The 15000-nt window shown below is 37.4% G+C and overlaps 1 protein-coding gene across 2 annotated transcripts in view; it reads right to left on the bottom strand.

Moving 5' to 3' along the window:
• The window catches only part of LOC103978462 (UDP-glucose 4-epimerase GEPI48), a 17280-nt gene that overhangs the window by 1325 nt on the left and 955 nt on the right, over positions 1 to 15000 (bottom strand). Inside the window, exons 2-6 of one of the 2 annotated variants that reach the window (XM_065099712.1) lie at positions 14189 to 14238; positions 13811 to 13946; positions 12102 to 12203; positions 11792 to 12019; positions 10909 to 10986 (exon numbers count right to left, since the gene is read on the bottom strand). In XM_065099712.1, coding sequence (XP_064955784.1) covers positions 10909 to 10986; positions 11792 to 12019; positions 12102 to 12203; positions 13811 to 13946; positions 14189 to 14238 — 594 coding nt within the window. Of the gene's footprint in view, positions 1 to 10904; positions 10987 to 11791; positions 12020 to 12101; positions 12204 to 13810; positions 13947 to 14188; positions 14239 to 15000 lie in introns of both variants that reach the window. The other variant, XM_009394255.3, reaches the window with a different exon arrangement.

Below are 15000 nucleotides of genomic sequence, written 5' to 3'. Positions count from 1 at the left end.
TATAAATAATTAACTAGAAGAATTTATTGGGAACTGCTATAACTGAATAACAACTACAAAGGCATCAAAGAATTAAGATACAAGCATATACTGCTTCATCTATCATGCATTTAAACACAACTTAACAATGTAAATAGTTCATACATTTAATAGATACAATTTAATATAATTGTTTCCTATAGCATCGAGCATATTAATAGCACAAGGAGAAACATAATAGAGCATAGATAAAATATATGATTTACAAAACAATTTTGACAAAATATGGGGAGAAAACAAATAATTTAGAGAAGTATATTATGTGCATAGGGTAACTATATTATTCGGCATAATAAAATGACTTAACAAACAAAAGAAAAATGATTATGAAACAAAAAAAGAAAGGTATAATAAATAAGCATAAAGGGTAATATCAACTGCTATATAATAAACCAAAGAAGTAATGAAGTATAACAAAATAAATCAAAATAAAAATATACAACTCCTTCACTAATAAACTTGTTGAAGATCACTCACAAAGTGCTTATAAGTTATATGTTGAATCTCGGATTTTGATGATGAAACCAATTGAGAGTGTTTAAGATTTGATCTGCGTTTTGAGTGACGCAAAAAGCTTCGATCAGGGAGAGACAATTAAAGCAGGAAGAATCATGTTGGGCCGGAGAGAAACATGTCAGAAGATTGGACGTCGAGCTGGAGGATCGGTCGACATATCGACAGAAGACTTCGGGCCATGAGTTCGGGCATCGAGCCAAGAAAAGCGAAAATTCGCCAAGAAAATCGGAGTTGCAAAGGTCAACTAGCCGATTGGGCAATAGGCTGCAAGAGAGGACGATGCGCCGAAGAATCGGATGAAGCGTCGATGAACCAATGACATGCCAGACAACATGATTCAAGCTTTGTAATAATTGTCTAGATCGAAGTAGGCTTTATTTGTGCAGGATTAACTATGATAGTGATCAAGGCATAAAGCAAAATGAAGTCCCAGAGTCAAGAATGAGACTTCGTTGGGAGTTCGAGAGTTCGTCGAAAGTCCGGACGTTCGTTAGAAGTTTTGCCAGAATTGACCAAGAAGTCCAGGAACTTGCCGAAGAAGCTCGTCGGAACTTGCTAAGAAGATCGTCGTGAAGTCCAGGAGCTTGCCGGGAGTCCGCTGGAACATTGCTGAGAGATCATCGGAAGTTTGTCGGAAGATCGCCGGAAGCTCGTCGGAAGAAACCTAGACTAACCGGACCGGATTTGCTTAGTGTATGCCTTAAATTTCGTAGTTAGCACATAATTAGGATTGGAATTGGGCCAACCCAATTAGGGGCCAGTTAGGCCCATGTATGGACTGTGTTGGGCTAAGTGAAAGGCCCAACCAGTGACACCAACAGGTGGCACTGTCGTGGCATAGTCTCCGAGACTGTGCCAGGTAGTGGTACCGTCAGACTGGGCAGTAGTACCGCCCAATGTCAGTGTTAGGCAGTGGTACCGCCTAGACACAATCTCCTAGGCGGTGGCACTGCTAGATTGGGTGGTGGTACCGCCCAGTGTTAGTGGTGCAAGCGGTGGTACCGCCAGGACCCGAGAAACCCGGGATGAGACCTTTTTAGGCTCCAAGTTTGAATCAACTTGGGGCCTATAAATACCCCTCTCATCCCTGGTTAACATACACAAGCACAGAGAACTTAAAAGTGAGAAAACGCTATAGAAATTATTTGAGAGATCCCCTCCTCTAGCTTAAACTTAGAATTCTGTTTAGAGAGGAATGTGTGATTGTAAAAGGTTGTCTCCTAAACCTGTGAAAAGGAGAAGAGGGTGTAAAAGGGTAGTTAGTCTTCGCCCATTGAAAGAAGACCGTTAGTGGATGCCGGTGGCCTCGACAGAAGAGGAATCGGGAGTGGATGTAGGTCACAACGACCGAACCACTATAAACTCGGTTTGCATTTCTTTTGAGTAATTTACTTTAACTTCAAACTTCCTTACTTGCTATACTCTTCCGTACACTTTCAATTTAAGCATCTTTACGAAACGGGTTTAATCGAAACGAATTCTTAGAATCGACGTTTTTATCCGCTACACTAATTCACCCCCACCCTACCCCCCCCCCCCCCCTAGTGCCGACTTATTCCTAACAATTTGTATCAAAGCCACGTTTTTCTCATTTGGTTTAACACCCAAAGAGAAATGGCTCTTTTCGGCTTTCAAGAGGGTCACTCTCTCATTCGTCCTCCCATGTTCAATGGGACGGACTACACATGTTGGAAAACTTGAATGAGAGTTTTCTTGCTTTCGTTGAATCTCGATTTATGGAATATAATCGAATTTGGTTTTCAAAAGTCTTCTCTTCCAATGAAAGATTGGAATGAGTTGGAGAAGACTTTCTCTTTAAATGCAAAGGCTATGAATGCCTTATTTTGCGCCTTAGACAAAAATAAATTCAATGGGTTTCTACTTACTAAACGACTTTCAATATTTGACACACTCTTGAAATCACACACGAAGACACTAGTAGAGTTAAAGATTCGAAGATTAATATTTTGATGCATGATTTTGAGTTGTTTCAAATGGAACCAAGCGAGACTATTGGAGACATGTATACCCGTTTTACGGATGTCGTCAATAGTCTAAAAGCTCTTAGTAAAAGTTTTGTTAACATTGAACTTGTGAATAAAATTTTACGATCTCTTTCTAAAAATTGGGATTCAAAAGTAACGGCAATACAAGAGGCTAAAGACCTAAACAACCTTACTCTTGAAGAACTTATCGGGTCATTAATGACCTATGAAATGACTTATGTGGCACATGACAAACTTGAGAACAACCTTCCAAAGAACAAGAAGAATTTGACACTTAGAACACATGAAGACTACTCAAGTGAAAGCTCAAGTGATGATGAACTTGAAACTCTCACTATAAAACTAAAAAATTTTATTAAACAAGAATTAAAAAATAAAAATGAACTTAAAAAGAAGAAGTTGCCAAAGAAGAATAGAGCACTCAAAGTGACTTGGGACGAAATGAGTGCATCCGAAGAAAAGGAGCAAACCGATGAAGACGAAACGATAAACTTGGCCTTGGTGACTCTCGACGATGAGGTAAACAACTCAAACAAAACTCCTTTACTTTATTTTGAAATTACTCGATGATGTTTCATGAATTATTTTTAAATTAGTTAGTAAGCAAATAAAAATAAAAAAATAAAAAAATTATATATCATGCTTCTCTTTCTAAGTGATTTTGAAAAAAAAAATTAAAATTTGAGCATGACAATTGCATGTTAATTCCTAGCACTAAGCATGAAAAGTTTGATTTACTTAAAAAGAAAAATACATTTTGAAAATGCTTTATGTTTTATGAAATCAATTTTGATGATTTAATGATGTAATGAAAATGTCAAGAGGTTTGATATCAAGCTTAATGAGTTTATAGTTTGAAATTGTGCATGTTATATCTTAAAAACTTAAAATCATGTTTTGGCATTATGCCCAAAGTAATAATGCATAATGATCATGTTTAATGAGTTTTTCTTTCGAAATTATACATGATGATTTTTTGTGATTTATAGATTATCGATCTTTGCCGTAATGAAAGTTCCTTTTCGGTTTTAAACGTTGATGCATGTTTTTATTTGACATAATGAAAAAGACATGCTTCTATGAAATAAACCACATGAATTGAAACAACTAAAAAGAGAAAAGCATTTTTCTTGAAAATTTATTTTTCTCTATATTATCGATTTTTCACTAAGAGATTAATAAAGTTGTTTATGTCATTTTGAATCTCTTTAAAGTAATTTTGATGATTTGACGATTTGAATTTAAATGAGCTTTATCTTGATTTTTCGAGATTTATAACTTGAGATTTCTTATGCATGAATCAAAATATTATATTATTTGATCTCCTATGTTTCTTTTTGCCATTTATAAAAAGACGAGATTTGTTGAAATAAATTATGTCTTGTGGCATTCATGATTTGATATTAATATCTTTCATGTCATGATTTTCATATGACACCTTTGTATTTTTGTGATTACTTGAACATTTACACCATTATGTTCTTCCATTCTTCTTTCTTGTTTACAATGACAAAAGGGGGAAAGAAAATAGCTAGCATTTCAAGAGAACCAAATTTGCTAGCTTGAATGATAAACTTAGACATGTTAGAGCTCCCAAATGCATAAATTCTTCTTATACATTTTTCGGATCATGATCTTAATTTCTCAAATTCTAGACTTGATCTTTCATTTTTTATGATTGAAATAATGATTGGAATATTGATGTAATTATGAATGATGATTTGGTATTATGCATGCAATACTTCAACTTATGATAATGATGCATGCAATACTTCAACTTATGATAATAATGCATGCAATGATGAAGTATTTATGATGAAAAATTGTTTTGACAATCATGACTTGATTTTTCATCTTTGTTATTTATCCTTGTCATGATTTGAAGATTGTAGTAAAGAGAAATGAATTACACTATTGTATTGTTATTCCTTTCTTTTTGCCAATGACAAAGGGGAATTGCTAGTATGCACCAGTGATTGCAAAAGGCGCTCGGGCGCTCGCCTAGGCGCTCGGGCGAGGCGAGGCGAGGCCCGAGCGCCTCGCTAATGTCCCAGGCGGCGCGCTTCAAACAGGCGCCGCCTGGGCGCTCGCCCGAGCCCAGGCGCTGGGCGCTTCGGGCGAGCGCCTGGGTAAACCAAGGCGACCGAACCAGAATTTTAGGTCTGGTTCGGTCCTGGTTCGGTTGTTAGTTGGTTCAATCGAACCAACTAAACCGATATAACCCCAACCCTAACCCTAACCCTAACCCAACACTAACCTGCTGCCGCTGCCGCTCTCGATCCCGATCCCGATCCCGATCGCGATCTCGTCGCTCGCTGCCGCTGCTCCCGCTGCCGCTGCTCGCCATTGTCGCTGCTCACGCCTCCTGCGACCCCTCCCGCGAGCCTTCCCGCTGCTCGCGCCTCCCGCGAGCCCTCTCGCTGCTCGCGCCTCCCGCGAGCCCTCTCGCGAGCTCTCCCGCGAGCCCTCCCGCGAGCCTTCCCGCTGCTCGCGCCTCCCTCGAGGCCTCCCGCTGCTCGCGCCTTCCACTCCCTTTCCCTTTCCCACTGCCGCTGCCGCCGCTCGCCGCTGCTGCTGCTGCTGCCGCTGTCGCCGCTCGCCGCTGCTGCCGCTCGCCGCTGCTGCTGCCGCCGCTGCTGTCGCCACTGCTGTCGCCGCTCGCCGCTGCTGCTTCCTCGTTTCTCCATCAGGCTTAGTATACTCTTAATATTAAGTTTATTTGAATTTTGAAATGATTAATTTTTTGTTAATAGATTAATAATATATTATTTTGATTTTAATGTTATTAATTTTTATTTATTTGAAATTATTGTTAGGTTTCAACATAAATGGCAAGTGCAGAAAGCAACTCAATAGAGTCTCCAATGGTATCAAAAAAAGATCCTGCATGGAAGTATAATTATTTGAAGGATCCGAAAGATCCTAATGCAGTGACTTGCATATTCTGCGATAAGACTACCAGAGGTGGTATTTTTCGTGCAAAACAACATCTAGTAGGAAATTTCAAGAATGCAGCAGCTTGCAAAAAATGTCCACCTGAGGTAAAAGAAGAATTGCTGAATTATATGAATGAAAAGAAGACACAAAAGAATGAATCTTATGGGAATTTACCAGAAGACAATGTTGAACATATCAGAGATGAAGAAGAAGATTATTCTACGAGTATTAACCCAAGTGAAAAAAGAGTATACGACAAAAAGGGAAAAGAAGTTATGAGTACTAAGAAAGGTAGAAAAGGACCGATGGATCTATATATACTTCAAGGATCCCAGAAACAACAAGGGCAAGCAGGAGGCTCAAAATTGAGACAAACAAATATAAGTGATGCTTGTGATAAAGAAATAAGAGGAAGAACAATTCAGCACATTGCTCGCTTCTTCTATCAGGCTGGTCTTCCCCTTAGTACAACTCGTTTAGACAGTTTTAAGGATATGATTGAAGCTATTGGAAGATATGGTGCAGGATTAAAACCTCCAAGTTATTATGAGATGCGAGTTCCATTGCTGCAAAACGAGTTGAATTATACAAATGACTTACTAAAGGATCATAAAGAATCATGGGCAACACATGGTTGCTCTATTATGTCATATGTTTGGACTGACAGGAGGCGCAGAAGTATAATTAATTTTATGGTTAATTGTTCTTTAGGGACTATGTTTGTGAAGTCAATAGATGCTTCATCTTTTGTAAAATCTGGAGACAAGATATATGATTTACTTGACAACTTCGTGGAAGAAATTGGAGAACAAAATATCGTTCAAATCATAACCGACAATGGAAGCAACTATGTTTTAGCTGGTAATATTCATCTTTTGATTTTGTTAATTATTTTATCTTCAATTAAGTGTGTTAAACTCTTAAGTCTTATCATTTTTGTTATCCTTTGTCTCAGGTAAATTGCTTGAATCAAAAAGACAACACTTGTATTGGACTCCATGTGCAGCACATTGTATTGATTTAATGTTGGAAGATATTGGAAAGATTTTAGAAATCAAGAAAACCTTAGAAAGGGCAATTTTTGTTGTTGGATTTCTTTATAATCACATTGGAGCTTTGAATATGATGAGAGAATTTACAGGGAATAAAGAATTAGTGAGACATGGTGTTACCCGATTTGCTACTTCATTCTTGACATTACAGAGCGTGCATCGTCAAAAACATACTCTGAAAAATATGTTTACCTTTGAGAAATGGGTGACAAGCAAATGGGCAAAAGAAGCAAAAGGCAAGAGGGCTGCTGATATCATCTTAATGTCATCCTTTTGGAATCATGTAGTTTATATATTAAAGGTAATGGGCCCTCTTGTTCGAGTTCTTCGGTTGGTGGATAATGAAAATAAGCCTGCAATGGGATATATTTATGAGGCTATGGATAAAGCAAAGGAGACGATTAAAAGATCTTTTAATGAAAATGAAGAAAAATATGAGAAAATTTTTACAATCATTGACGAAAGATGGAATTGTCAACTTCATCGTCCCTTACATGCAGTAGGATATTATTTGAACCCTGAATTCTTTTATAAGATTAAATCTGTTGGATTTGATGCAGAAGTTTTGGGTGAGTTATATCAGTGTGTTGCAAGATTAGTTCCCAGCATTGAGGTTCAAGATAAGATTATTCATGAATTATCTTTATATAAAAATGCTGAAGGTCTTTTTGGAATTCCAATTGTCGTTCGATCCAGGACAACTACCTCTCTAGGTATTAATAATTTGATATAATTAATTTCATATATATTATGTTACTATGTTATTGCTAATAATAACATAAATTTTGTAGCTGAATGGTGGAGTCTATTTGGAAATTCCACCCCGAACTTACAGAAATTTGCTGTCAGAGTACTTAGTTTGACATGTAGTGCTTCGGGTTGTGAGCGAAACTGGAGTGTCTTTGAGCATGTAAGTATTACTAAATATTTTTATTTTAATTTATTTATTTATTTAGATATATGTATTAATATATTTTTAAATTATATGACATGACAGATTCACTCGAAGAGAAAAAATCGGTTAGAACATCAACGATTGCACGATCTTGTTTACATAAAGTATAATCAAGCTTTGAAGACTCGTCATGATTTGAAAAATAGATTTGATTCAATCTCATTGCAAGATATTGATGATTCAAATGAGTGGTTAGTAGGAGAAATGGGTGCTAACTTGCAAGATGCTGAAGACGAGCTTGTATTTGAAGATGATAGATTGATGTGGGGAGATGTGGCAAGAGCTTCAGGTGCTGGAGAATTACAAACATATACAAGACATATGTCAAAGAGAAAAATGAGTGCAAAAGCATCAAGCTCGGCTCCTGCTATTGTTGAAGACATAGAGAATGAAACATATCTTGATGAAGAGAAAGGAATCGAAGAACAAGAGGAAGAAGACGAATTCAATGAAGATGATTTGTGTGAAAATGACGATAATGTTGATTATGATGAATGACTTTGATGTAAAATTTTAATGTTTTGAATTTTGAAACTTTTTGTTAATGTGACATTGTGATTTTGTATCTTAGATTTTCTTAATTTAATAGCATATTTTTATTTAAAATTTTAAATAATTATATTTATTAATTATATTATATATTTTTATATTTTAGAGCCTCGCTTCGCTCGGGCGAGCGCCTAGCGCCTCGGGCGTTTTTGGACCTTGGCGCCTTTTGGCGCCTAGCGCTTTTTAAATCACTGGCATGCACATCTCAAAATAGAAAGATTTGCTAGATTACACAAGTCAAGAAAATACAAAAACATGCTAGCTTGCTCATCTCAAAAGAGAAGCAAAGATTGCTAAATTGCATACTTCGAGAAGAAGGAAAAAGTTGCTAGCTTACACATTACGAAGAAAAGCAAAAAGCTTGCTCATCTCTTTGAATTCAAAAATTTTGTCAGCTTTCACATGTGTAAAATTTGCTAGCTTACAAGTTCCAAAATTATGTAAAACTTATTAAATTTGCTACCTTGCAAATTGCATAAAGAAAGAATTGCTAGAAACGCAAAAATGTTAGCTTCCACGTTTCAAGTAGATGCAAAACTTGCTATCATACATATATCAAAAGGTGTAAAAATTTTGTAAAAAACTTATTAGCTTGTATGATGATAAAACTTGAGATTATGTTTATTATGCAATGATTTGAACTTGTATGTCTAAACACTTATAGTTGAACTTCTCCTTTTTGTTGATGACAAAGGGAGAGAAGTATGATGCTATGCATGATTTTATCATGACATGTTGTTTGGATTTTTAAATCCAAGAGTTCTATCAATATGACATATTGATAGAGGGAATTAAAGTGAACTCTGTCATCAATTGGTTATCGTCATTAAAAAGGGGGAGATTGTTGAATCTCGGATTTTGATGATGAAACCAATTGAGAGTGTTTATGATTTGATCTGCGTTTTGAGTGACGCAGGAAGCTTCGATCAGGGAGAGACAATTAAAGTAGGAAGAATCATGTTGGGCTGGAGAGAAACATGTCAGAAGATTGGACATCGAGCCGGAGGATCGGTCGACGTATCGGCAGAAGGCTTCGTGCCATGAGTTCAGGCATCGGGCCAAGAAGAGCGGAAATTGCCCCAAGGAAATCGGAGTTGCGGAGGTCAACTGGCCGATTGGGCAATAGGCCGTAAGAGAGGACGATGCGACGAAGAATCGGACGAAGCGTCGATAAACCAATGACATGTCGGACAACATGATTCAAGCTTTGTAATAATTGTCTAGATCGAAGTAGGTTTTATTTGTGCAGGATTAACTACGATAGTGATCAAGGCATAAAGCAAAATGAAGTCCCGGAGTCAAGAACGAAACTTCGTTAGGAGTTCGAGAGTTCGTCGGAAGTCCAGACGTTCGTCGGAAGTTCTGCCGGAATTGATCGAGAAGTCCAGGAGCTTGCCGAAGAAGCTCGTCGGAACTTGCCAAGAAAATCATCGTGAAATCTAGAAGCTTGTTGGGAGTTCGCTGGAACATTGCCGAGAGATCATCGGAAGCTCACCGGAAGATCGCTGGAAGCTCGTCGGAAGAAACCTAGACTAATCGGAACGGATTTGCTTAGTGTATGCCTTAAATTTCGTAGTTAGCATATAATTGGGATTGGAATTGGGCCAACCCAATTAGAGGCTAGTTAGGCCCATGTATGGACTGTGTTGGGCTAAGTGAAAGGCCCAAACAGTGACCCAGTAGGTGGCATCGTCGTGGCACAATCTTCGAGACTGTGTCTGGCGGTGGTACCGTCAAACTGAGCGGTAGTACCGCCCAGTGTCAGTGTCAGGCGGTGGTACCGCCCAGACACAATCTCCTAGGTGATGGTACCACCCAGTGTCAGTGGTGCAGGTGGTGGTACCGCCAAGACCCGGGAAACCCAGGACGAGACCTTTTTAGGCTCCAAATTTAAATCAACTTGGGGCCTATAAATACTCCTCTTATCCCTAGTTAACATACACAAGCACAGAGAACTTAAAAGTGAGAAAACACTGTAGAAATTATATGAGAGATCCCCTCCTATAGCTTCAACTTAGAATTCTATTTAGAGAGAAGTGTGTGCTTGTAAAAGGTTATCTCCTAAACCTGTGAAAAGGAGAATAGGGGAGTAAAAGGGTAGTTGGTCTTCGTCCATTGACGGAAGACCGTTAGTGGATGCCGGTGGCCTCGACGGAAGAAGAATCGGGAGTGGATGTGGGTCACGACGACTAAACCACTATAAACTCGGTTTACATTTCTTTTGAGCAATTTACTTTAACTGCAAACTTCCTTACTTGCTATACTCTTCCGTACGCTTTCAATTTAAGCATCTTTACGAAACGGGTTTAATCGAAACGAATTCTTAGAACCGACGTTTTTATCCACTGCACTAATTCACCCCCCCCCCCCCCTCTCTCTTATTGCCGACTTGTTCCTAACATTATAACCACAGGACATATCTAGGATGATCAAAAACAAAGTCGTGGATAGAGAATCCTAAGGCCATGAATATATTTGAGTGTAGAATCCTACGATCCTAAAATTAGATAAGTATTCTAGTTTTTCATCAAAATGAGATTAAAAGATAGCAAACAATTAAATGATAATCCAAAGCAAATTATCCTTGTTATATGGATGGCCCTCGAAGAAACAAGAACAGAATACATGATGACAAATACAAGTACCTAAAAAAGGATTTCATAATTTATTATTCTATCATACATGATTACGAGTCTAACACAAGAGATAACATTCAGTTTAATCTTTGATTCCTAGTCAAGTCAATTCTTAATTATGCTAATCTAGATAATGTAAACAGTATAGGTCACGTGGCATGAGAAAAATGTATAGCTTCTTAAATGATCCCAACTCTGTGCCATTCACACACACCTACATGAGAGCCCTCAAAGAGTTTCTGTAGGGCTGCAATATGTCCATCTGCTAGATCAACAACATGAATGTAATCCCTTACCTGGAATCATATAACATTGTCCACAACAAAAGAAATTGTCAGCGATAAACAAACATAAGAAATATTCTGCAAATGAAACCCAGAAGATGTCAAGCACGTCAAAGACTAAATAGAACAACGATGGTCAAGTTATATGAATAGCAAAATACTCCAGATGTATGCTAGTAAAACAGTATATTATGGAAAGAGCAAAAAGAGAAAAAAAAACAGTATATGTGGGTAAATGGTACATATTCACTGTTTCAGGATCTATATATTCCACATAACACATAAAAGATCTCAAAGCTATGACTGGCAATTGAGAAGCTATTAGAACACTAAACATGCCTATCACAACATATGATAACACAAGAAGTAAACAAAATCAATAATTCATGGGCAAAAGACAGGCAAAACAGATATCAGACAATGTACTTATGGATACAAAAGGTCAAAAAGGTTTCCTAAATGTGTTTTTGGCCTTCTAACTCCCCATTGAAAGCATAAAAAGAACTACGCTGAGCTGACCAAAAAGCATGTGCTGACGTGTTTAGCCCTGAACTGCATAAATTAGTGTCGGGAAAAAAAGTGGTCCTTAATCTTGACCAGAATTCACACGTTAGATACCAGAATCAATACTACCAGTTATACAGGTCCATTGCATCAAAATCATACTCATACCAATCAATTAAATCTCCGTTAAAATACTAACACCCTCAAGCATATTCTTAAAGAAAGACTGGATGTGCCAAAATAAATTCCAAACACTAGATTTATTAAGTGAAAGCTTTGAGAAAAAACAACTTCACATGTTAAGAAACAGTACCGCTGTACCATCCTTGGTTGAATAGTCATTCCCAAATACTGTAAGGGCAGGTCTCCTTCCAACAGCAACTTGCTGCACAAATGGCATGAGGTTATTGGGAACTCCACGAGGATCTTCACCGATGTATCCACTGGGATGAGCTCCAACGGGATTGAAGTATCTTAATAATATTATATCCCAGTCACTGTCACCTTGACACATATCACGACATATATCCTCGGTCATAAGCTGCAACGGCAAGTACAAGGATTGCTAGCTCAGGCAACAGGTGCATAAAATAGGAAAGACGGTGGCAAAGAGAAAAAGAAACCTTAGTTTGTCCATACGGATTTATTGCACATAAAGGAAAATCTTCTGTACAAGGTACTTTCTTCGGCGACCCATAAACTGTAGCTGATGATGAGAAGACCAGCTGTAAGGTTTAAGCCATCAGACACCCAAATGGTTCACGTTTAAAATAGTCAGGAATTATGTCACAAAAGTGATATTTAGGGTGGTTTATTGGTAAAAAATAATGTCACATAAGAGCGATACTTAGGATGAATTTTTAATGGTTAAGAAGAATGCCACATTAATGATATTTAGGATGAGATGAAATGCATACGCAAAAGACACATGAAACAAGATAAACAAAACAATCCTTAATTTAATTCAGGAAATAAACACACTGGAAAGTCAGAACTTCCAATTCAAGATGGATTGACATTTGTAGAGACATCAGGCAAATAACACAATCCATTGAATTGTGGCCTGTATCAAACTTCAATGCTTTAACATGTTATCTTTAATATGCCTGAGTTACAGACACCACTTGGACACCTAACTTTTTTAAGAGTCTTAGTCCATGTGACTGCTCAAGTACCTAGATGGAAACTAGGCTCCCCATTCCTACCTTTTTTTTTACCTTAGGTGGCTGCTTAAGACATTAAAAAAAAATATAATGCTAAAGGATCACACGGTGAGGAGAACATATACATGTGACAAGAAATACTTGTTTTGTTATATGTCTACATGTTGTTAGCCATGGCACGCAACATTACATCTTAATTGTTATAATTAGTACTGATACTTCTATTGTACTGCTTTTCTGTCATTTGCAGAAGTTGCATAGGAAAGTAAACCTATTAACTATAAAGATCAAGGTAGAAAGTGTGGTTAGGAGAGTAAACTTTCATGATAAATGTAGATCAAGACTCTAACTCTCTAACTGATGTGGGACTAAGGTGGACATCATCAGGTTCTTCCCTGGTGGGGAGCCATAAGTTTGTCACCATCTGCACATTCGAACACGACTCAGGCTTAGTGACTTGTGAGGTAACTATCACTTTGGGCCATGTTATGTACATTTTGTTCTTTGAGATGGGCCCCAAAGGCACCTTGAGAAAAGAAGGCTTGTTGGTTTTTATTAGGTTGAAACTCTTCAACTCTGATAAATGTGAGACTACTGTAACATCATTAGATCAAGTAGTGTCCTTGGGTATTGTTAATTGGTCATATGTATGGATGTCTAGGACTTTCACTGGGCTTTTCAAGGGGTTACCATTCAAGAAGCATATGAATTTTGACAGCATTAATAAAATTTGAGGAACTATGACATTTAAAAGAAGTATTCAAGGAGAGAGGGAGTTATTTAGAAGTAACATAATTCGAAAGATTTATTAAAAAATAACGGATCATCACATTAGACACTTCTACCTGTGGGAGAACTAAACTTGGGATCAGGGAAGCGAAATATTTGTTATTAACTTCCAGAAGGAGGCATCTAGTGAGATATAGAATTTATAATCATAACCTCATACGGTAGGTGCATAAGACCACAGATTAATTACTCACAATTGGATCAAAAAATTATGAACTAACTACCAAAATATTATTTAATTAATCTATGTTGAAATGTGGCAGTCACTTGGTAGAGGTTAATTTCATGCATGCCACTACAAGTGAATTCTTAACTTCATTTTTTTTATTGTCCTTGTGATGAGCCTGGATGTGAAATATATGGTCCACACTCCACAGTACCTTTTTACATCCGTAAGCAGCCATTACTTCAAAGAGAATTATTGTGCCAATGAGGTTGTTGTTGTAATAAAGTAAAGGCTTTCTAACGCTTTCGCCAACAGCCTTTATTCCAGCAAAGTGTATAACAGCATCAAATCTGTAGAACCAAATCAGAACTTGAGCTTAAAACGATAGCACAAACCTTCAACAAAGATTGTGTGAACATGAAATAACAGGCCAAATGACAACCAATGTCTAGCCTGCATCACTTATTTTGAGCCCTTTGTAGTTACATATCTTGATTTAAAAATTAAAAATAATCTCTAACCATCACAGCATTGGCTCATAAAGTTTTTATAAAACCAAGTTAGGGACAATTTCGTCATGAACAGAACTTACTTGGTTGCAGAAAAAACTTTCTCTAGTGCTTCTCTGTCTCGAAGATCAATCTGCAGAAGTAAAGACATTCTCAGATATCTGATCGATCCATGAATCTTGTTGTTCTAACTGTCAGTCATCAAAACTAGGCTGATCAGAATTTGACAAAATAACTAATCATTTGTGCCAGTTGAAGCATAATGCTAATGAAGTCTGGGAATTCATCCAGTTCCAAGATATTGAGATTTAGAAAGCAACTTTAAAGAGGACCATAAACTTCGTTTTGAGTGGACTAAGTAGACCAACTATCAACATGTAGTGCAGCATGTAATCAACATTGTTATACAAAGATCAGGTTACCACTGTTTGTTAAACTTCGATGGAGAAAAATCATATTTCCGGATATAGACACAGCTACTAGAACTTACAAATCAAGGCACACATGACAAATTCTGTGGTCTACACGTCCATATAGCTGTTTAAAGTTGATAAACTTCAACAACAAATTAAGAAAATTCCAACCACTGGGAAGTATGTTTCTGAAAAAATGGATCCTGTGACTGACACAGCACTGACATGTACAACAATGTAGCTTTATAGTTGGAAACAGCAATAATTATGATGGAGAGGACAAATGCCACGCAAGAACAAAGATCATAAAAAATCGTAAAGAGGGGGTGATGTATATGCTTTCGTCAAGCAAGTTGTCCTCCTAATTAAGGTAGCCAAACCTAAGTCAGAAGGAAAATCTTCAAATGCTCAATTTCTTCAAGAAGTTCGTCGCTAATAACCCACTTGAACGATTCTACCGATGGATAACATTCGATTACGAT

The sequence above is a fragment of the Musa acuminata genome, chromosome BXJ2-3, assembly GCF_036884655.1.
Source record: "Musa acuminata AAA Group cultivar baxijiao chromosome BXJ2-3, Cavendish_Baxijiao_AAA, whole genome shotgun sequence".
NCBI classification, from domain to species: domain Eukaryota; kingdom Viridiplantae; phylum Streptophyta; class Magnoliopsida; order Zingiberales; family Musaceae; genus Musa; species Musa acuminata.
Note: the sequence above shows the minus strand (reverse complement) of the source record. Positions and strands in the feature narration are given on the sequence as shown.